This window comes from Raphanus sativus, chromosome 8 (genome assembly GCF_000801105.2).
Source record: "Raphanus sativus cultivar WK10039 chromosome 8, ASM80110v3, whole genome shotgun sequence".
Lineage (NCBI taxonomy): Eukaryota > Viridiplantae > Streptophyta > Magnoliopsida > Brassicales > Brassicaceae > Raphanus > Raphanus sativus.
In genome coordinates, this window is record NC_079518.1 from 25,108,909 (window position 1) to 25,129,476 (window position 20,568).

General features: G+C 35.3%; 4 protein-coding genes across 6 annotated transcripts; 3 read left to right on the forward strand and 1 right to left on the reverse strand.

Moving 5' to 3' along the window:
* The first annotated feature begins 617 nt into the window (after nt 1–617).
* On the forward strand, nt 618–5,654 carry LOC108820461 (beta-amylase 5-like). Its single transcript, XM_056991874.1, has 7 exons — nt 618–874; nt 1,031–1,438; nt 3,773–3,964; nt 4,200–4,469; nt 4,576–4,887; nt 5,021–5,257; nt 5,360–5,654. Exons 1-7 carry the CDS (start codon nt 767–769, stop codon nt 5,507–5,509), a joined length of 1,677 nt encoding a protein of 558 aa, XP_056847854.1. The 5' UTR covers nt 618–766; the 3' UTR covers nt 5,510–5,654.
* Nucleotides 5,655–12,714: 7,060 nt separating this feature from the next.
* LOC130499241 (KIN17-like protein) lies at nt 12,715–14,441 on the forward strand. Its single transcript, XM_056993301.1, has one exon. It carries the CDS (start codon nt 12,859–12,861, stop codon nt 14,047–14,049), a length of 1,191 nt encoding a protein of 396 aa, XP_056849281.1. The 5' UTR covers nt 12,715–12,858; the 3' UTR covers nt 14,050–14,441.
* A 472-nt stretch (nt 14,442–14,913) lies between these two features.
* Nucleotides 14,914–16,302, forward strand: LOC130494415 (uncharacterized). Of its 3 annotated transcripts, XM_056992711.1 has the most exons (4): nt 14,919–15,189; nt 15,307–15,409; nt 15,542–15,779; nt 15,933–16,302. In XM_056992711.1, exons 2-4 carry the CDS (start codon nt 15,358–15,360, stop codon nt 15,988–15,990), a joined length of 348 nt encoding a protein of 115 aa, XP_056848691.1. In that variant the 5' UTR covers nt 14,919–15,189; nt 15,307–15,357; the 3' UTR covers nt 15,991–16,302. The 3 variants fall into 3 exon arrangements, with proteins under 3 accessions (XP_056848693.1, XP_056848691.1, XP_056848690.1); XM_056992713.1 differs by having other exon boundaries at nt 14,914–15,409; nt 15,905–16,302; XM_056992710.1 differs by having other exon boundaries at nt 14,920–15,409.
* Nucleotides 16,303–16,996: 694 nt separating this feature from the next.
* Nucleotides 16,997–20,504, reverse strand: LOC108835537 (ruBisCO large subunit-binding protein subunit beta, chloroplastic-like). The gene is made up of 15 exons (XM_056992709.1): nt 20,368–20,504; nt 19,859–20,082; nt 19,639–19,764; nt 19,429–19,566; nt 19,246–19,341; nt 18,927–19,169; nt 18,595–18,829; nt 18,336–18,505; nt 18,172–18,249; nt 18,007–18,078; nt 17,830–17,934; nt 17,660–17,752; nt 17,484–17,576; nt 17,267–17,390; nt 16,997–17,164 (listed from the first exon to the last, which is right to left on the reverse strand). The coding sequence occupies exons 2-15, from the start codon at nt 20,072–20,074 to the stop codon at nt 17,151–17,153; spliced, it is 1,803 nt and encodes a 600-aa protein (XP_056848689.1). The 5' UTR covers nt 20,075–20,082; nt 20,368–20,504; the 3' UTR covers nt 16,997–17,150.
* Nucleotides 20,505–20,568: the final 64 nt, after the last annotated feature.

The following is a 20,568-nucleotide window of genomic DNA, read 5'->3' on the forward strand; positions in this document are numbered from 1 at the left end:
TATACCGACAAAATATACAAAGTAATATGATAGAGTCTCTATGTATAAACTCTTCTAAAATAATAGGGCTAAATGATTAAATTGAACAATGCATTTACTTATAACTCGTAATATACTAAAATAGTAGATGTTAAAGTACATTTTTAACACAATATGAAAATATAAATTATCCTAAACAAAAATTCTTTCTACAGTATAACTAAATAAAATTTTGAAACGTATTGTATGCAAATTGTAGATTTAAAAAAAAAACTGAAGAAAATTCTCTAATTGATTATTTCATGTTATGAATTTATATTGTACGAACTCGAAAATACATAAGTATATAATAATAATAACCAATAACAAAGTAAAGTATATTAAACAAATCGTTATATATGAATAATATGAGTAAGATACTTAACCAATAAGATTATAAACTTACACAATATATAACAATAAGATGTAGATTATTTAATATGTAACCTTTCATTTAGATCAAAGTCTAGTTGAAAATTAAATAAAATTCATTATACTAGGTTTAAATTATGAAAGCCATTAATTAATTTCTTAATCAAGATACGATAATCTTAGAGTTGACTTCGACCGTGTAAATAATTAAAGACGTATATATGGCCATATGCTCTCCATTATTGCTTAGTGTTTTTTGGTGTGGATAATTATCGCTTATCAGTTTAATTTCTGTCCTCCTATTGTTTTAGATCTTCCTCGTGAGATTGATGCGAGACTTACGAAGAAAAAACAAAACAAAAATATACAGAGAAAAATGTCTGAACTTTGTTCTTTTCCTGATTTTGAAAAAATAAAGGACGAAATTAATCGCAAGGAAAAGCTTCTTCTCAACTACGTTCCTGTCTACATTGTGCTTCCTATTGTAAGTATTTAATTACACACACACACGTGCTTTAGCTAATATCTCTTTATGGAAAAGGAAAAAAAAATAGCTTTGTTATTTTACTTCATGTATCGTTGGAGCAACCTATTCCATATATAATGCAGCTAACTCGATTGTATTGTGATGTGAATGCAGTTTGGAATAGTGGCTGAAGATAACAAAAACGCGGAATTGGAAGAAACAAAAAAGAGACTGAAGAGACTCAAGGAGGAGGCTTGCATCGACGGTGTGATGGTCGATGTGTGGTGGGGGATCGTCGAGTCCGAAGACCCCAAGAAATATAAGTGGGAGGGTTACAAAGAGCTGTTCAAGATGATCATGAGTTTGGAACTCAAAATCCATGTCATAATGTCTTTTCACAAGAGCAGCGAAAACGGAAAAACCATAGGTCTCCCGAACTGGATAGTCCAATATGGCAAAGCCAATCCCGATATCTATTACACCGACCGCAATGGCTTTCCAGACGAGGGCTGCCTCAGTCTTGGGGTCGATAATAAACCCCTCTTCGATGATGGAAATGGTAAAAAACGTACTGCGATAAAGGTAACTAGAGCTGTTTTGAATGGATTGGTGGCATCTAGCTACTAATAATACATAGCCAACTACACGGCTCAATTTTAATTAGAACTACTACACTAATATTAATGTTGATATATAGCAGCCAAAACTTCTTTCTCTTTTATTTTTTACTAGGAGCGTATCCGCGCTTCACGCGGAATATGTTTCATTGATGTTAAATACGATTTCTATATGATGTAGTTATTTGGTCGTTTTTATTTGTTAAAATTATTATTTGGTCTTTTTATAGTGTAATGTAATAATCTAATAATGTGTTGTTGTTTGTATAATAGTACTTGTTAATGGTGGAGTTAACATCCGAATCATATTAAATTTAAATAACTCTACATTATAGTATGTTTTGATTATAAGATTAAGGTTTCAGCGTCAAATTGTATTTTTTTTTTAATTTTTAACACTTTTAAGATATTTTTTTTTGCATTCTCTCCATATTTTGACATTGAGTCGTTACCATCTGTGTATTTCGTTTACTTTTCTGTGTGCGGTGTTTCTCACCTCCTTAAGATTTCAACTGATGTTAGGGACTATATCTTCTTGGGTTGGGTTGAAGTTAAGTCGTCTTTGATGTTGTTTTCTTCATCGTTGGCTTGCCGTTTATAGTCCATGTCATCTTGGTTTTCAAGATCTGGATTTTTGTGATCTGACTTCTATACTTTCTTTCATATCTCAAGGACAGCTCCAAAATTTTCTGATTTCTTTTCATCTTCCCTTCTCTCTTTATTCTTTAATCTCGTTGCAGTTTTCATTGCTGCTCGCGTTTCTGTGGTTCTCTCTTTAGCCAGGTTTGCCACTTAGGTTTAGGTAATATTTTCCTCCATATATTTTTCGTGGGTTTGGAAAATTATTTTGGGTCTCAAGCTTGAACTCCAGTTTTTCGGTGGTTTCAATATTCTCTCTCCCTGATTTTTTTCTTCTTTCTTTGTTTCCCTCAGTATATGTGTGCAGACTTAGTCTCTAGGAATTTCGGTCCCTTCTATCCCAAACTTTGTGGTTCTTCATTGGCATGTGTATTTTGTGCTTGTTTAGTTTATAAGGTGCTTCTTACTTCTTAGCTAATAGTTGTGCTTCCGGTGCTTTAGACTTGTGTCTTCATGTTTTCTGGTGACATTGACCCTCCGGCCGGTAATTATTCTTCCTTTGACCCACTTTCTTAGTTCTTTTTTTTAGTTCTTGATCGTGCTCTTTTGTGTTCGGAGGATTTATTTATCTCACATTTTATTTTTTTTACTCTTTTCTGATCTATATTTATTCTGGCCAGTACACTATATGGTAGATAAGTTGAGGTAAATTAGTCTTTGTTTTTGATCACCTTTCGTCTCCAAACATTTATTGAATTAGTGCTACTATGAAATTTTATTTTTCTCTATAATTGTGGAGGGTTTAGGTTTAGATTTATGTTTTGCTTTAATTTCTTCTTCTTAATTTGATTATTTTCTAATTTTTAATCGTAAAATAAATATATAATTTGTAAATAAAATAGTAAAATAGTAAAAATAATAAAATCGCAAAAATTTATGCTATTTTTAGTTGTGAGTATTAAATATTTAAAATACATTTATATTATATTATTTATTTCTTTATTCATCTATAATTTTAGCGACCAATAAAATAGATTATCAAATTTCATATGATGATAGTTAGTATGAGAAGGATTAGATATGATGAGTTGTGTATAGAAGTCATTTGTGTGTATTAGGGATTAAAATCACGATTAAAATCACGATTAGAAATTTTGGGGTCAATCCATAGAAAAATGGACAATTATAAAGTGTTGGACCAAAAAAAGACTTAAAATATAAAAATGAATACGTGAAGACACATGTCAACAAAATCTCATTTCACATGTCATAAAAAGAGAGAAAGGTCTACTTTATCTATATAGATAGATTCCTTAAAATTAATGTTGAGATCTAGAACATTTTCAACTCCACTTTACTTTTTTTTCTGAAAATATAGTTTAGTAAATACAGCTGCAATTTTTTCTTTATAATAAAGTAAAATCATTACTCTAAATAAAAGAGTAACAAATTATTTTTGCATATCATCTATTTTTACTTTAAAAAGAGCTTATGGTTGAAATAAAACTTATCTGGATTATAAATTTACTAAAAGAAAAAAATAGAATAACACATTCACATGTTTTTACTCAATTTTAAAAGAAAAATAGAATAAAATATTAGAGATGATCTTAGACCAACAACCCAAAACTAGCCTTGATTTTTTAGTCTGGATGGACATTATACACATTACAACATTCCTTGCTAACTTTCACGTCATAATGCATAATCTCACCATCAGGTATACAGTGACTTCATGAGTAGCTTCAAAGATAACATGATAGAGTTTCTAGAAGACGGTGTGATAGTGGCCATCGAAGTCGGCCTTGGACCCAATGGAGAACTTTGTTACCCTTCCTTTCCAAAAGAAGAAAGGAAAAAAGGAGGAGAAACACAACAAGAGTGGAAAACTTCCGGCATCGGAGAATTTCAGGTTCATTAATATATAATATAGATACTGTTCCATATTATGGCGCCCTTACCCAAATCTAACTAGAAATTGATATTAATACTGTGAGAATGAGAGATTTAGAAGAGGTATACTGACTGGAGAATGACGAACTTGGGGAGAGAGAGAGAGAGAGAGAGAATATGTGTTCTCTTTATTTCTTTTTATCTCAACACTTCCAATCTCTAGTTTATCTCTTATTCATGTCAACAAATACCAGTGTTACGACAAATACTTGAAGGAAGATTATGAGGATAATGCCAACGATAAACAAAAACAGAAAGTGGATCTTTCAGACGAAAAAGAATTTGGAAACTACAACAGCAAGCCAGGAAAAACTAAATTTTTCAAGAAGAATGGGACATACACCACGGAGACGGGGAAGTTCTTCTTGGAATGGTACTCCAACAAACTCATCCTCCATGGCGATCAGGTCCTAAGAGAAGCCAACAAGATCTTCAACGGCCTCAAAATTGACTTGGTTGCCAAGGTACTACAGAAACACCAATATCAAAGACTTGTACGAATGACATATATACCACATAGTGTTTTCTTTTTCTGCCATCATAGTCTTGGTCTGTTAATTCCATATATAGGTTTCAGGAGTTCACTGGTTTTACAACCATCACAGCCACGCCGCAGAACTAACTGCCGGATATTACAACCTTGATAATAAAAAAAAAAAAAAAGAAGAAGAAGGAGAAGGAGAAGGAGAAGGAGAAGGAGAAGGAGAAGGAGAAGGAGAAGGAGAAGGAGAAGGAGAAAGAGATAACAGAGATGGTTACAGTCCGATCGCCCGGATGCTATACAAACGCAACTGCGTTCTCAGCTTTAGTTGTCTTGAGATGAAAGCTATAAACCACATTTCAAAGGAACCCTTCTCTTCTCCCGAAAAACTTGTTAAAGCGGTAAGTAAATCTACCAAAATGAATTTAAATAACTGTTCACAAAATGAGTTTAAATATCTAATCGTATGTTTTTTTTTCTTCTTCTAGAGGTTAAAGTTCGTTTCTGTTTTGTTTGGCGTCTCGTTATTATAAGGTATTGAGCAGAGCGTGGAAAAAAGGCATAGAAGTGATTGGTGCAAACACATGGGAGATTAATGATGCGGATGGTTACAATCAGGTTCTTCTTAATGCCAGGCCAAAAGGTTCTAACCCGAAGGGAAAACCCAAATTCAAAGTGCACAGTTTCATGTGCCTGCGATTGTCCGAAAATTTATTTAAAACAAACTACGATATGTTCAAAGATTTTGTGAGGAAAATGCATGCAAATCTAGTAAGTATCGGCGAAGCCATGAAATTATTTATCTGTATGAATCTACAATTTTACATTACAGATGCTGATGTGACAAAATCTTATTGCTATGAAATGGACTAGGATTACTGTGGGGATGCAGAGATGTATCCACATGAGGTCGAGTCGAATTCAGCGATCACCACTGAGGAAATTTTGGATGCGTCGACAGTGACCAAGGCAAGTGAACCAATCGAGTGGGATAAAGAGACCGATTCCAAAGTTCATGGTTGATCACATGCAGCTACACCAGAACGGGTTCAATATTATTAGCCTTTCCAGCACTAAGAGCAACTCAGCATTTTTTTATAAAATGTTGGTTAATTATGCTATTAAAAACTAGGATAAGCAACTTCAGCATTTTGATTCTGAAAATGAATTTCCTGACCACAAATAATATTTACTCTAGTATGTTTTCATTATATATTTCTTTCTGAAAATTTATTTTACAATTTTTATATTTTATTAATGGAAAATATGAGCTTAGAAACCAATGATATGGTTGCTCCAAGTGCTTGACTGCTTGTTAAATAAGAACTTGGTTCTCTTTCCATTTTTTTTTTTGAAAATTTTATTCTGAAATTTTCCAGAAAATATTTTACAATAGAAATTTTCTAAGTGAGATCATCAACATCGAGCTTTCTCGTTCAATATTTTAACAACTAAATTGATCCACAAAATAGTAAATGTAAAATATATATATTTTTTTAAATTTCAAAATTTGTTAATTTTAAGTAATCTTTTTTTATTTGAATTTTATAGCTGTAAAGTTTTTAATTATGTATTTTACATATGCAAGAAATATTACATGAACTTAAGGTTCATGTAAATCATAAGGGTGTTCAATTCAGTACTGGTTCGGTTTGGTTTTATTTGTTTTTCGGTATTTCAGTTTATCAAAATAGCCATATTAAAACCATATTTAATTTAGTTTTGTTTGGTTTATATACCATCGGTTTCCGATTTATTCGGTTTTATACCGAAAACCATAAATTTATTTATCTTTCAAAGTATTTATGAATTTTAATTTATATAATTAGATATCAGTTTTAAATAACATGAAGATATTTCGGTTTTCAAAAAACCTGTTTTTCTTTTTTTCTTTTTTTACTATTTAAAATAATTAGTAAACATATTAAATTAATAATTATAATAAATTTTATAGAATAAAAATAATAACAAATTAGTGATCCATAATATTATCAATAACTAAACATTAGCACACATATCTTTCAACAAAAAGGTAAATTTTATGTTTTACTTAATTTAATAAAAATGAACCATAACTTTTAACATAAAATAAAATATTAAATTAGTAAAATCAACATTTTAAATATGAAGATCATATCAATAAAAAATGTGTATATTCGTAATTATCTTATATAGTTTACATATAATTATATTTCTATATTTTAATTGGTCAGTTTATTCGGTTTGATCGGTTTGTTTACCGAGGCAAATCATATCTATATACTGTAGTTTTTTAAAAATGACATTCATTCGGTATCACGAAATCCAAACTATTTTTTCTATTTCGGGTCGGTTAAGCTTTAATTGGTTCGCTTTTACCAGATTGAACCATATGTAAATGTGAAACATTACCTGTTGTTGACGTGATAACTTGCTCTCAGAGTGAAAGTTCTGGGGTTGAAGCCTTCGCCTCTCGTGCTCTTGTTGCTTCGTTAAATTGGAGGTAACAATGTTGTGAATTGATGATTCAATTTTGTGTCCCATGAGAATGTGATTGCATTCCATACAATGTCTGCTGTCTGCACTGTAAAAATGGTTAGGACATAGAGTGGTTAAGATCTTATTATTATGAAATGGCAGAGATGTATCCACATGAGGTCGAGTCGAATCCAGCGCCACATGAGGGTTGATCCTATGCAGCCACATCAGAACCGGTTCAATATTATTTGCCTTTCCAGCACTAAGAGCAATTTAGCACTTTCTTTTCAGTGGTGATTAATTATGTTATTAAAAACAAGGAGAAACAACTTCAGCATTTTGATTCTGAAAATGAGTTTCTTAACAACAAAATAATATTATTCTAGTATGTTTTTCTAATATTTTTTCGAAAAATCATTTTACAGTTATTATATATTTATTAATGGTAAAATACTAGCTTAGAAACCAATGATATGGTTCTTCCAATCTCTATAATATTATTTAAAAAGTCATTTTCCTACATGTCACGTTCATGTTAATTATTACGATGGTTACCCTTAATAAACTAAATATATGTAATTGTCATTATTAAAATATATTTTATTTAAATTTACTGTTTTCTTTATATATTTCCAAATAACCTATCTAAATCAAGAACATTTATAAATTTCAAAACAAAAATATCTTTTATATATAATCTTTCTTTTTAAAAGATAATGTTAAACAACATAATAAATATCTAACACTAAAGTGGCCTAGAAATAGTGAATGTAAAAGATTATATTTAAATGCAAAAAGGTGTCAGTTTTAAAGTAGTATTATTTTTATGTTTAAATTTTATAGTTATCATGTTTTGATAATATATTTTCCATATGCAAAATAAAATCGTTTTCCTATTTTTAGTAGGTATTTGTTAAATAATTATTTTTTGACAAATGAACATAAGTTTATAATAAGTATTTGTCTGTCTCAAATGAGAAGTATTTTTCCTACTTCTTAAATTTTCAACTTTATTATTCTGAAAGATCTAATCAGGCTCTCTTTTCTTAACAATCCAATTAGGTGTTTGTTGAATGGGGGATTCCAACCAAATATTCAAACTAAGGTTAATAGTCAAAGTAAAATATGGAAAGCAAAGATTCTTGTTACTAATGAAGTCATGGCTTAGCAATGACATGAGATCGGTACTGTTCGGTGTTTATAGATGTGTCTCATTGGAGACTGTCTATTTACTTTCACTCTCTCGAGTGAAAGATCAAACCGTTTATAGTTTGTTGAAATGATCACTACAAAATAACGTAGTCTTAACGACTACGCGTTACGAGCGTGGTCATAATTTTACGTCGAGTTTACAACTACATTACGACGAAATTACCAATCGTCGTAAAGTAGGCAACCCACAATTTATTTACGACGACTTCTACATGTTGTCGTAAAGTAGTTGTTACATTACAATTAAATTACATCAAAAACTTTGTATCTAATTAACGATTGAAGTAAGATCAATATAGAAGGTTGGTGAAAACATGACTAATGTTTGTATGTATAGTTGGTAAAAATGGTGGTAATGTAATTGTTAAGTAGTAGTAAATTTTATGATGTAGTAAATTCGTTGCAAAAATCCCACATACCAAATTCGAAATTTTCCTATAAATATATTCTTCTTTCTCATTCTAAAGATGCACAAAAGAACAAAAAACGATAAAAATAATGTCTCATGGTGGCAATATATATAAGCTCCGGAGTTGGATGTATGCACATAAAGATTCTGTGGGAATAGTGACAAACGAATTTCTAAACGGGCCAGAGATATTCATGTATTAGGCCTGAAATACACCTCTCACGCAGGAACGGTTAAAATGTTATGTCCCTGTCGTAAGTGCAAGAATACCAAGTTTGCTCGTAGTGAAACTGTTTGGAAACATTTAGTAAATGTAGAATATACCAATACATTACTACATTTGGTTTCACCATGGAGAGGTGATAGTATGAATGAAGATAGTAGTACTCAATTTGAAGATTTTTGTAATAGGGAAGAACTGAGTCATTTGCATTATAAAAAAGTAGTAACCGTTAGGAGGATGAGGTGGTAGATCATGATATGATGCATGATATTGTTACATATACATTTCATGAAACAACCTCATTAGTTGCTGCAAAAGTAAAAATATAGAAGAACCTAACTTGGATGAAAAATGTTTTATGAAATGCTAGAGACAGCTAATCAGCCAATTTATGAAGGTTGTAGAGAAGATATTTCTAAATTATCATTAGCAGCTAGGATGATGAATATCAAAACATATCATAACTTACATGAGTTTGTATGAATGCAAGGGCTGAGTTGTATAAAAAGTAATTTGTCTGCTGAATCTTATTATGGGATTCAGAAACTGGTTCAGTCTTGGCTTACCTTCGGAGATGATAGATGTGTGTATAGACAACTGTAAAATCTACTGGAGGAAAGATGCGGAATTGTTGGAGTGTCGATTTTGCAAGAATCCAAGATATAAACCTCAAGGACGTTGACGGAATAGGGTACCGTACCAAAGGATGTGGTACTTACCTATTACTGATAGACTGAAGAGATTATATCAATCTGAAAAGACTGCAGCGGTGATGAGATGACGTGCAAAACATACTCAAAAGGAAGGCGAGATCAATTATCCCTCAAATGCAAAAACGTGGAAACACTTGAATACAGTACACCCTAATTTTGCATGCAACATTAGCAATGTTTATCTGTGCACATATGGATTTAGTCTTTTTGCAATGTCTGGAAGACAATACTCGCTTTGGCCAGTCATCTCGACCCCATACAATCTTCCACAAGATATGTGTATGGAAAAAAAATTATTTTCATGAGTATTTTGATTCATTGGCCTAAGCATCCTAAGCGGTCCTTCGATGTTTTTCTATAGCTTTTGATAAAAGAAATGAAGGAACTCTGGTCAACCAGGATGCAGACATATGATTGTTCATCGATGTGCGAAATGAGATGATCAAAACGAGGTACCTGAGGTCAACGTGGTGAGGTTATCAAGATCGTCAAGGTTAGCGAGATAGTAGAGAGAATTAAGGTCGTCAAGGTAATCAAGATCAATGAAGTACTCAAGCTGTTCAAGATTGTCGAGCTGGCCGAGGTTGTCGTGGCAAGGTGGTTAAGGTCGTCAAAGCAAGTTGAGGTCATGTGGAAGATGGATGAGGTCGTCGAGATAGTCGAGTTCCTCAAGGTTATCATGGCGATATGTCAAGGTTGTTATGGTCGTCATGGTTTAGGTCATCGTGGTTTAGGCAAAAAGACCCAAAAACAAGAAGAGGGCAAGGCAAGGATTTGGTTTCAATTGGTTGTTTTTTGGGAAGGAGTATTTTTCCACTGAATTAATTTATCTTCATCCTTTGTTTTGTAAAACATGTATAATTTGGACAACTGCATAAAATTGGGTTATTGACTTTGTAAAAATACATTTTGGTTTTTTGAAATGAAATTTAGTAATACCTATATTAAAAATTTGTTATCGTAATTTCACATTTGAATTTATTGCTTTAACCTATAATTCTAAAAAATATACCTAGTTAATATAACATATGTTTCAAAAATTGATTTACTTTTTCTCCAATATATTACCTTGTATTTCCAAGAACACTTTGTTATTGAAGACCAACTAAGAAAATCGAACGTAATGTGAAGATAAACCAAACATAATATCTCCAACTATCCAAAGTTATAACATGATACTATGTTTGATTAGTCTCACATTACAAAATTATTCTTCCTTAGTGAAACATATTTAAACTTAGAAAAATCATTTTAAATTAGAAGATTTTCAGAAGGAAGAACTTCGAAAAAATTCGGACATCAATTAGAAAATTAACGTGAACATAATGTAAAAACAAAATTAGTGTGATGATATCTCCAATGATAAAAACTTATGACAGATATCATGTTTGATATATTCATATTATGAAATTATGCTTTAGCAATCAAAACCATACAAAAACTTAGGAAATCTGTTTTTAAGATAAATCTTTTAGAAGCAAAAAACTTGAAAAATTTGAAGATCAATGAGAAAGCTAAATGAACATAATTAAAAAACAAAAACAAATGTGATATCTTTAACGATAAAAAAAATATGACATAATATTGTGTTTGACTAGTTTCACATTATGCAATTATGATTCCGTAATCAAATCATACAAAACTTAGGAAAGTGTTTTTAAACAAAAACTTTTAGATCGAGACAAAACAAATGTGATATTTCTAACGATTCAAAAGTATGGCAGGATATCATGTTTGAAGTTTCACATTATGTAAATATGATTCAAATATAATGTGAAGAAACATCAAACATAATGTGAAGATAAACACAACATATGATCTATAACGATCCGAAAATAAAAAATGATACTATGTTCGGTTTGTTTCACATTATACAATTATTCTTTTGTAGTGAAAGATATTAAAACATTGGAAAATTGTTTTAAACTAAAAGCTTTTTTAGAAGGAAAAACTTGGAAAAAATCGGAGATCAATTAGAAAATTATAGTGAACATAATGTGAAAACAAAACAAACGTGATGGTATCTCCAACAATCAAAAATTGTGACATGATATCATGTTTGATTAGATTCAAATTATGCAATTATGCTTCAGTAATAAAGAAAATACAAAAACTTAGGAAAAATATTTTTAAGGAAAACATTTTAGAAGGAAAGAACTTAAAAATTTTAAAGATCAATTAGAAAGCTAAATGAATATAATTTGAAGAAAAAAAAGAAATGCGATATCTTCAACAATAAAAAGTATGTCTCTTAACCTCACATTTACTACTAATACTATTAAAAAAGTATTAAGAGATCCATTTTGGGTCTTTGGGATAATCATGCTATGAAATGTACTATATAATTACACGTGAATACAATAGAAATCTTCGAGGGAAAACATAAGACTTTCAAATAGGCCATTTTTCCTCGAAGGAATACACATCCACATGTAGTAGATTAGAGATGGCAATTGGGCTCTCCCGTCCCGTCCCGAACTGCTGCGGGTTCGGTTTCTGGCGGTATACGGCGAGCATGTCCCGTGTGGGATGTGGTCCTCAAACTAGCTGCCCAATCCCGTACCGCGAAATATGCAGGTTATCGCGGGCCGTTCCGCGGGATATCGAATATTACATTGCTTGTTTCTACATGCACAAACAAACATAGACAAGAATTGAGTTTCAACTTGCACATGATCGAGCATACTCTTACAAGATCAATACATTAAGCCTATACAAAACAAATATTTTTATTATCATTTATGATGGCTTGAAGAAGCTCCACCGGTGCAGATCAGAGGTGCTTGGGAGACGGGAAGCATCATCGATCCTGAAAGCACCATCAACGGAGCTCCATAATGTCTAATCTTTCTCTCTCTCTCTCTCTCTCTCTCTCTCTCTCTCTCTCTCTCTCTCTCAGGTGAAAACAGAAATGGAGACTTAGGATTGCGGATCTTCAAAATCCTGCGGTTTAACCCATCCCGCTTTCGGCCCGTCCTACTTTGAGCCCATCCCGCTTTGAACCCGTCCTGCTTTGAGCCTGTTCCGCGAGGCCTGCAATTTTACGGACTTATCAAATGGAGACCCAATCTCACCTTACAGCAAGCTTTTACGGGTCAGGCCCGCGGTCCAGGTCTTTGATTGCCATCCCTATAATAGATGAAAGCGAACCACATATGGTTCTAATTAGGCCCTCTAACTACATATTATAGGCCCGTTAGCGAGTTTCGCTAGTCACCGACCTTTACAAAAAAATCAACCAACCGATCGATCTCTTCTACACATCGAGGAAGAAAGACAAAACCGATTCTCTGCGAATCCTCTCTCCTTCACGTCTCAATCCCCAAAAGAACCCTAATTCTCGTCAATTCGAAAAACGATGGGCAAGAACGACTTCCTAACCCCGAAGGCGATCGCGAATCGCATGAAAGCGAAAGGGCTGCAGAAGCTCCGGTGGTACTGCCAGATGTGCCAGAAACAGTGCCGCGACGAGAACGGGTTCAAGTGCCACTGCATGAGCGAGTCTCACCAGCGCCAGATGCAGGTCTTCGGCCACAACCCCAACCGCGTCCTCCAGGGCTACTCCGAGGAGTTCGAGAAGACCTTCCTCGATCTCATGCGTCGGAGCCACCGTTTCTCCCGCATCGCCGCCACCGTGGTTTACAACGAGTACATCAACGACAGGCACCACGTGCATATGAACTCGACTCAGTGGGCCACGTTGACGGAGTTTATCAAGTATTTGGGGAAGACGGGGAAGTGTAAGGTGGATGAAACGCCTAAAGGTTGGTTTATTACTTATATCGATAGAGATTCGGATACTGTTTTTAAAGAGAGGTTGAAGAATAAGAGGGTGAAGAGTGATTTGGCTGAGGAGGAGAAGAAGGAGAGGGAGATTCTGAAACAGATTGAGAGAGCTAAGGAAGGTGGTGAAGGTAGTAGTGGTAAAGATGATGGTGAGGAGGAGGAGAAGAAGAAAGGTGAAGACTTGGGGTTGAAGAGTGGTGTTAAGGTTGGGTTTTCACTTGGTGTTAAGCAGGTTGTTGAGAGCTCCAGCTCGAGCTCGAAACGTGTGTTTGAGGAGGAAGAGAATGAGAGAGAGGAGGAGGAGGGGAAGAAGAGGAGAAAAGGTGGAGACTTGGAAAAGGAGAGGAGGTCGGCTTTGGATGAGTTGATGAAGGAGGAAGAGAGGAAGAAGGAGAGGATGAATCGTAAACCTTACTGGCTGTTCCAAGGGATTGTTGTGAAGGTGATGAGTAAAGCTCTGGCGGATAAAGGGTATTATAAGCAGAAGGGTGTTGTGAGGAAAGTGGTTGATAACTATGTCGGGGAGATTGAGATGATTGATTCGAAGCATGTGTTGCGAGTTGACCAGGAGGAGCTTGAGACTGTGATTCCACAGATTGGAGGGTTGGTGAAGATTGTGAATGGGGCGTATCGTGGTTCAAATGCTAGGTTGTTGGGTGTGGATACGGAGAAGTTTTGTGCTAAAGTGCAGATTGAGAAGGGTGTCTATGAAGGAAGAATCATCAAGTCCATTGAGTATGAAGACATTTGCAAACTTGCTTAGTTAATAGTATATCTTTAGACCAATCTTATCATGTGTTTACAATGCCTTGTGTCTTCTTTTGTTGGGTCTGCAAGTGAGTTTCAGACAACTCAACTGTTAGATAAAACAGAGTGTTTCAAAAGATTCTGGCTTTTTGGTTCCTTTCATCCTCTTTTGTCCAGCCAGGCGAACATGGTTGCATCCCATAGGGTCGGAGATGATTGGTTTGACTGCAATTTGTTTCATGATTGATCTTCTCATGAGTCACCAAAGGTACTGGAGATGATTGGTTCTTTACTGGATTTGTCTTTGATTTTCATTGGTTTACTCGATGTTGTTGTACGTGTGACTACTGTAGTAAACCATGTGGTGTTTTGATTCTGCTTTCGCAAACGAACTCCCAAGTTGACTTCTGAGATGAAATGCCATGAAGGGAAAACACATTTAGGTTCATAAATACTGTAACTATAGATACATAATAATACATCAACGATTGCATGGACCAAGTCCTCACAAAAGCAACACTCCGAATTTTAGAAGAAGAAAAACCTTTCATCATCTCCAATGGGCACCAGCCATATTAACGGCCCAATAATTATAAAAACAATAAGTACTCGTGGACTTTTTTTTAGTTTCTTTTCTTATAATATATTGATAGAAATGAACAATTTGGAATAAGTTTACACCTGAAAAGACAATTATTCACAAAGCCTTTTCCTTTTTGGAGGCAATCAATAAGCTAACCTCTTAATTAGTCCAGTGTGTACGGTGACAGTTTGGTTGGTTCTTGGTCAAACCGTAATTAACAAACTTCCCAGATAATAAAGTGAGAATATTAACAACACTAGTACAAGTCCACAACCTTATCTTTCTTCTTCCTTATTCTCAGGGAAATAAAATAAAATCAATTTAAAGGCCCTTTTTATAATTTGGTAGCATTCTTTCTCTGTCCCCTCTGAAATCAGAAACGTATCTGCCTTTTCACATTTCCTCAATCTTTGCTTTTTTTGTTCCTTATCAAAGAGAATCTTTACCTTCTTTCTCCTTCGGTTATTGTCATTACCATTGCTTTGTCTTTGTCCGTTTCCTCATGAGTCAGTTGATATTTATGCTTATTCAATCCTCTTAAAGAGGTTTTATCATCAATTATACATATTGTGGGTGGGTTTTGTCTGAAACCCCTTTTTCTGTGTTTATTTCTCTCTCTCTCGCTTTCTTACAGTTAATTAAACAAGGAGATTCTGTGCTCAAAAAGTTTGTAGCTTTATTGTTCCACAGACCAAATGGGGCTAAACTGGGAGAAAGAGGTGTAAGAAAATTTCTCCATTGATGATCAACTGTTTCAAAGACCCCTTTCATGTTTTGATGACTGTTTTGCTTTGTAAGATCCCACTTGCCCTTTCTTTTTAATCTGTTTATATGTAAGCCTTTTCTTTTAGATATACACGGCAAGTTCCCTCAAGTTGGAGAATATACCCCCTTACAAGTCTTTTTAAAACTCTTTTTTTTTCAGCCAGCAATGATGATGATGATGATGGTCATGAAGAGGCTGTTGTTGATCATGTGGATGGTCATAGGAATGATGAACCAGAAGAAGTGGACACAAAGGTTTGTCGTACTCTCACCCTGAGAAGCAGTCTCAGAAAGGTGGATTCGAATTCAACAGAAGCTGACAAGGTTAAGAAGAAGGTACAATGGGTGGATGTGGCGGGGATAAAAGAGCTTGCTGAGGTTCGAGAATTTGAACCAAGGTCGGTGGTCTTCTGTTTGTTTTCCATTTATGTGTTGACAGATGAGATTCTAAATATATATATATATATGGACAATTAGTTTGGTTTTCTTTCTGATGGAATCAGATTCTTCACTCTTTTTGTAGTTGATGTGAGTGTCTCATTTTCTTGCAGTGGAGATGATGATATTGACTCTGATGAGGAGAAAAATTGTGTTTGTGTTATCCTGTGATCTGTCCATTTTAGTTTTAGTGGAGGATCCAAAGGCAAAGGACAAAGGACAAAGCTAGTGGCTCCAGCCATATACAGAGAGAATCTGCATTTGTGTACATACTGAACTGAAGCATTCTTTTCTTCTTGTCTAGAAAATGCTGCTAAATAGAGAGTATTATAGATCTGTTAACCTCATTCGTTTCTTCAAAACCATTCTTAATGGAGTATGTTGCAAATTTAGCAATCGCTATGTACATCGATACCTACTTATGCATATGAGTTTAACATGAACTATGTTAATCAAATGCTACATGACAACTTGGCTTCTGTAGTGTTGTGTTTGTCTTCTTGCAAGAATGGTATGTAAATTATAAACGGATCCAAGTGGAAGGGAAGCTGCGAATTCTATGTATAGGGAAAGACAAAAGGATCAAGCTCACTGCACCATTACAAGATGACACGTCATCATAGCCACTAAAATCATGCAAACTTGTAATCCAAACACACACAACGTCTCCATATGGCAAAATCCAACTAACCCTTTGTCTCTTTGGCTTGTTTCTGACCTCAAACCATGCCTTTAGCTCCGACCAGTTACGCTTCTCTGTATTCTCCCCCCTTCACTTGCCAAGAACCCAACAAACCAAGCCAAACCCTTGTTTGATAACTCAACCAAACTGTTCTGTAACTATAGGACGTTGAGTTTGAGTGTGTAGTGCAGTGTTTGGGACAGAGATTTGGCCTGAAGCAGATGGAGAAGCGTTATGGTTTGTTTACATTCCCAAGCTCTCTGGCTTTGTGTCGTCAGTTTGATGAATCTGTTATCAATGAGAATGCCATTAACGCCATCAAGTCCTTGTTTAGTTTGGCTTTAACAAGAAATGATAGTACAATACTTAAAGTTTATGTATCTTCTTGGCTATATATACTTGAGAGGAATTGTATCCATGTTTCCAGTTGATTTGTATTGATTTTCTTATCAAATGGAAGAAAATTTTCAAAAGTTACCATCTATTCATTCAAAATTAATACTAAGGAATCATGATTTATTCATATGACCGGTTCAAAATTTTCAGTACAAAGCACATTCTCTTGTTCAAAATCATTACACTTGCTCATCCATTACAAAGCTAAAAGGAATCAAAGTTTCTGGCAGTGTTACTTTATTCCCCTATCACCTCAGTATCCATAACCTGAAACAAGAAAGAAGTAACACAGAATCAGTGATGAGACACGAATATTTTGGTGGATCTTCACTGAAGATTCAAAGTATGTTATCTGAATGCCTAACAAACCTGAGTTGTCCATTGGGTTGCCTACGGGAACTGGCTCAGGCTCCTTGATCTCAACAACGACACAGTCAGACATCAAGAATGTCTTTGCAACCGAAGCTGCGTGTTCCAAGCAACATCTCACAACCTATATCGAAATAAAGCACACTCAGGTTCATTGATCTGCCTGTGATGACCACATAGCAAGCGAAGAAAGTTTATGTACGCTAAAAAAACTCACCTTAGTTGGATCGATGATTCCTGCAGCCATTAGATCCTCGTACTTGCCGGTTGCAGCATTGTAACCGTACTTCACATTATCGTTAGAAAGCACCTGCCAGTGAATAAAAGACAGCTCTTCAAGCATCTGATTTAAATCAAGAGCACACAAAGTGTGCGGAGGTTCTATTAAACTACCTTCTCGCTAACTACGCTTCCATTGACTCCAGCGTTCTTGGCAATCAGTTTCAGAGGGTAACTCAGTGCTCTTTTCACGATATCCGCTCCAACCTGAAGCAAGGGAATGCAGAGAAGTTAAGAGACCTGAAGGTTGAGGAAATAGAAACTGAATGCTTGAATCAACTTACCTTTTCTTCATCATTGTCAAGACCGGCTTTAATGGCATCCACCTTGGAAGCAAGACGAAGCAGAGTACAGCCACCACCAACTACAATACCTTCCTCAACAGCAGCCTGAAGAATACAAATCCTGATCAGTATAGTTCACCAGTACACAAACACGATTTTGAAAAACAAACAAATCACCTTTGTAGCATTAAGAGCATCTTCAACTCTCAGTTTCTTCTCTTTGAGTTCTGTCTCCGTTTGTGCTCCGACCTTTAACCAAATAAATAAGAGCTTTTACTTAATATATCTCCTTCATATTCTTTTGTTATATCAAAATAATACCAATGAGGATTTGTAATTAACCTGAATCACAGCAACTCCACCAGAGAGCTTTGCAATTCTCTCATTCAGTTTTTCCTTCTCATAATCTTGCTCTGCTTGCTGCACAAACCAAGTACCATAGTACTGTCAGTACGCTACCGACAAAAGGGAAGTAGAGATCAGATAAGCTTACTACAAGTTAATACCTCAATAAGGTTCTTAATTTGTGTAACACGCTTTTGCACTGCGTCCTGTGTGCTCCCATCACCCACAATGGTTGAAGTCTCCTTAGTGAGGACCACCTTTGCGGCATGTCCAAGAACCTCTTTTCCAGCTTTGTCAAGTGAAAGACCAACTTCCTCACGAATCACAGTTGCTGCAAGCACAGATAAGAAAGCCAGGACAAGATTAAAACCACAAATATTGTGCGAAAAACACAGGGTTCAAATTGTACACAGAACTTACCTCCAGTGAGGATGGCAATATCGTCAAGGTATTGGCTCTTGCGCTCTCCAAATCCTGGAGCCTTGAGAGCTGCAATCTTCAGTGTGCCTCTAAGCTTGTTAACAACAAGGGTCGCTAAAGCCTCCTGCTCAATGTCTTCTGCAATTATTAAAATCGGGTATCCTCCTCTAATTGCATCCTCCAAAACACCAACAAGATCCCTTGCATTGGTAATCTTCTTGTCAACAAGAAGCAACTGCAACACAATAAAATCCATTAGAGAGAGAGAGAGAGAGAGCATTTAACAGCTGTAACATTATGATGGAGTGAGCTCTGAAGCAAGAAACAGTTACCTTGCAATTGTCGAACTCAACTGACATTTTCTCACTGTCTGTCACAAAGTAAGGGGAGACGTAACCGCGATCAAATTGCATTCCTTCCACAACGTAGAGAGCGTTCTCAGCACTTTTACCCTCCTCAAGTGTCACCACACCCTTCCTGCCAACTCTGCTCATTGCTTCAGCAATCATACTTCCAATTTCGGCATTGTTACCAGCACTAACCGCTGCCACATCTGCAAGCTCACTGTCTTCAACCTGCCATGACATGACTACTTTCAGAATCTTTAGTTAAAGACTCGTCACATATTCAAAGAAAGAGATTCTTTGTAACCTCCTTAGACATTTTCTTGAGCTCGGCAACCAAAGCCTTTGCTGTCTTCTCAATGCCTCTAGTGATCAATACAGGGTTTGCACCAGCAGCCACCACCTGAATAATAATAAAAAATTAAGACTAAGACCACATTTGTTTTCGAGGTTCACCAAAGAGAGCTGAAAGAATAAACGGTATACATACCTTGACACCCTCAGCAATAAAACCTTGTGCAAGAACCACAGATGTTGTGGTACCATCACCGGCCAAGTCATTGGTCTTGGCAGCTGCTTGCCTCACAAGCTTAGCACCAATGTTCTCAACCGGGTCTTCCAGTTCAACCTACAGTAGAAAATTCAAAATTATAAGAGTCTTGTCAACAAAAATCATTCTCAGAGGGAAACGATTCCATACCTCCCTAGCAACAGTGACACCATCATTAACAATTCTAGGTGATCCATACTTGCTCTCAAGAACAACATTTCTCCCCTTAGGTCCAAGTGTAACACCAACTAGGTCTGCAAGCTTGTTGACACCAGCCTGGTACAATAAGTACAAATAAAGAAAAAAAACCTTGTTAACTAGCTTCAAGTTTTCCATAAGAAAGTAAATAAAAGAAAAAAGAGATGCTGACTTGAAGCTTCCTGATGGTAGTCCCGTCTTTGTTGAAATGCAACTCCTTGGCTGCGCATACAATAGCAGGAGTGGATCTTCTGAGCCTGGGGAACACGTTCTGCCTCCTCCCGAAAGAGCTTGAAGACAGCTTGTTCATGAGCTTCTTATCCGCTTTGTGCCCATTTGGAGCAACCATGGAACCAATGGAAGACGTTGGGGTGAAAGTTGATGCCATTTTTTTCACTTCAAAACACACAGACAATCCAACAATCAGATAACATCTCTTAAGATATATAAAAAAAGCTCTTTCATCGATATATGGGCTACATAATCACAATTAACCAAGAAACAACTAAAAAAATGAAAATTCACATCAAAACCAGAGATAATAGAAGAAAATCTTCATAGAAATGAAATTTAAAAAGCTTAGAGCAAAATCTTATCCAACATAACAGCACAGAGACGCATAAACAGAGACAGTGAAAACGCAGAGGAACTAATGATTAAAATGGATAAAAAGAAACTAACAGATAATTGAAGCGGAGAAGAAGCAAGCGGATAAGGAGAAACTGGGGGAGCTGTTGAAGCAGGAAGGAAGTAGGTTTATCTCTTTTAGAGAGAGAGAGAGAGAGAGGGGGTGCTTTTAACGTTACCTTTAGGCTAGCTCTTCAGCTGTGAGTTAATCTTGACCGTTGGATTCAACGATCCGGATAGGTAACAGGATCCTGA

What these genes read in the sequence shown, in the direction of transcription:
- LOC108820461 (XM_056991874.1), top strand. Translation starts at nt 767, where the DNA reads ATGTCTGAACTTTGTTCTTTTCCTGATTTTGAAAAAATAAAGGACGAA. An exon ending in AAAAACGTACTGCGATAAAG is followed by an intron (nt 1,439 to 3,772) that starts GTAACTAGAGCT and finishes TCTCACCATCAG; the next exon opens with GTATACAGTGACTTCATGAG. An exon ending in AAATTGACTTGGTTGCCAAG is followed by an intron (nt 4,470 to 4,575) that starts GTACTACAGAAA and finishes TTCCATATATAG; the next exon opens with GTTTCAGGAGTTCACTGGTT.
- LOC130499241 (XM_056993301.1), top strand. Translation starts at nt 12,859, where the DNA reads ATGGGCAAGAACGACTTCCTAACCCCGAAGGCGATCGCGAATCGCATG.
- LOC130494415 (XM_056992711.1), top strand. Translation starts at nt 15,358, where the DNA reads ATGATCAACTGTTTCAAAGACCCCTTTCATGTTTTGATGACTGTTTTG. An exon ending in TTTGATGACTGTTTTGCTTT is followed by an intron (nt 15,410 to 15,541) that starts GTAAGATCCCAC and finishes TTTTTTTTTCAG; the next exon opens with CCAGCAATGATGATGATGAT. An exon ending in GTTCGAGAATTTGAACCAAG is followed by an intron (nt 15,780 to 15,932) that starts GTCGGTGGTCTT and finishes ATTTTCTTGCAG; the next exon opens with TGGAGATGATGATATTGACT.
- LOC108835537 (XM_056992709.1), bottom strand. Translation starts at nt 20,074, where the DNA reads ATGGCATCAACTTTCACCCCAACGTCTTCCATTGGTTCCATGGTTGCT. An exon ending in TTATTGCTGAGGGTGTCAAG is followed by an intron (nt 19,342 to 19,428) that starts GTATGTATACCG and finishes ATTATTATTCAG; the next exon opens with GTGGTGGCTGCTGGTGCAAA. An exon ending in TCAAGAAAATGTCTAAGGAG is followed by an intron (nt 19,170 to 19,245) that starts GTTACAAAGAAT and finishes ATGTCATGGCAG; the next exon opens with GTTGAAGACAGTGAGCTTGC.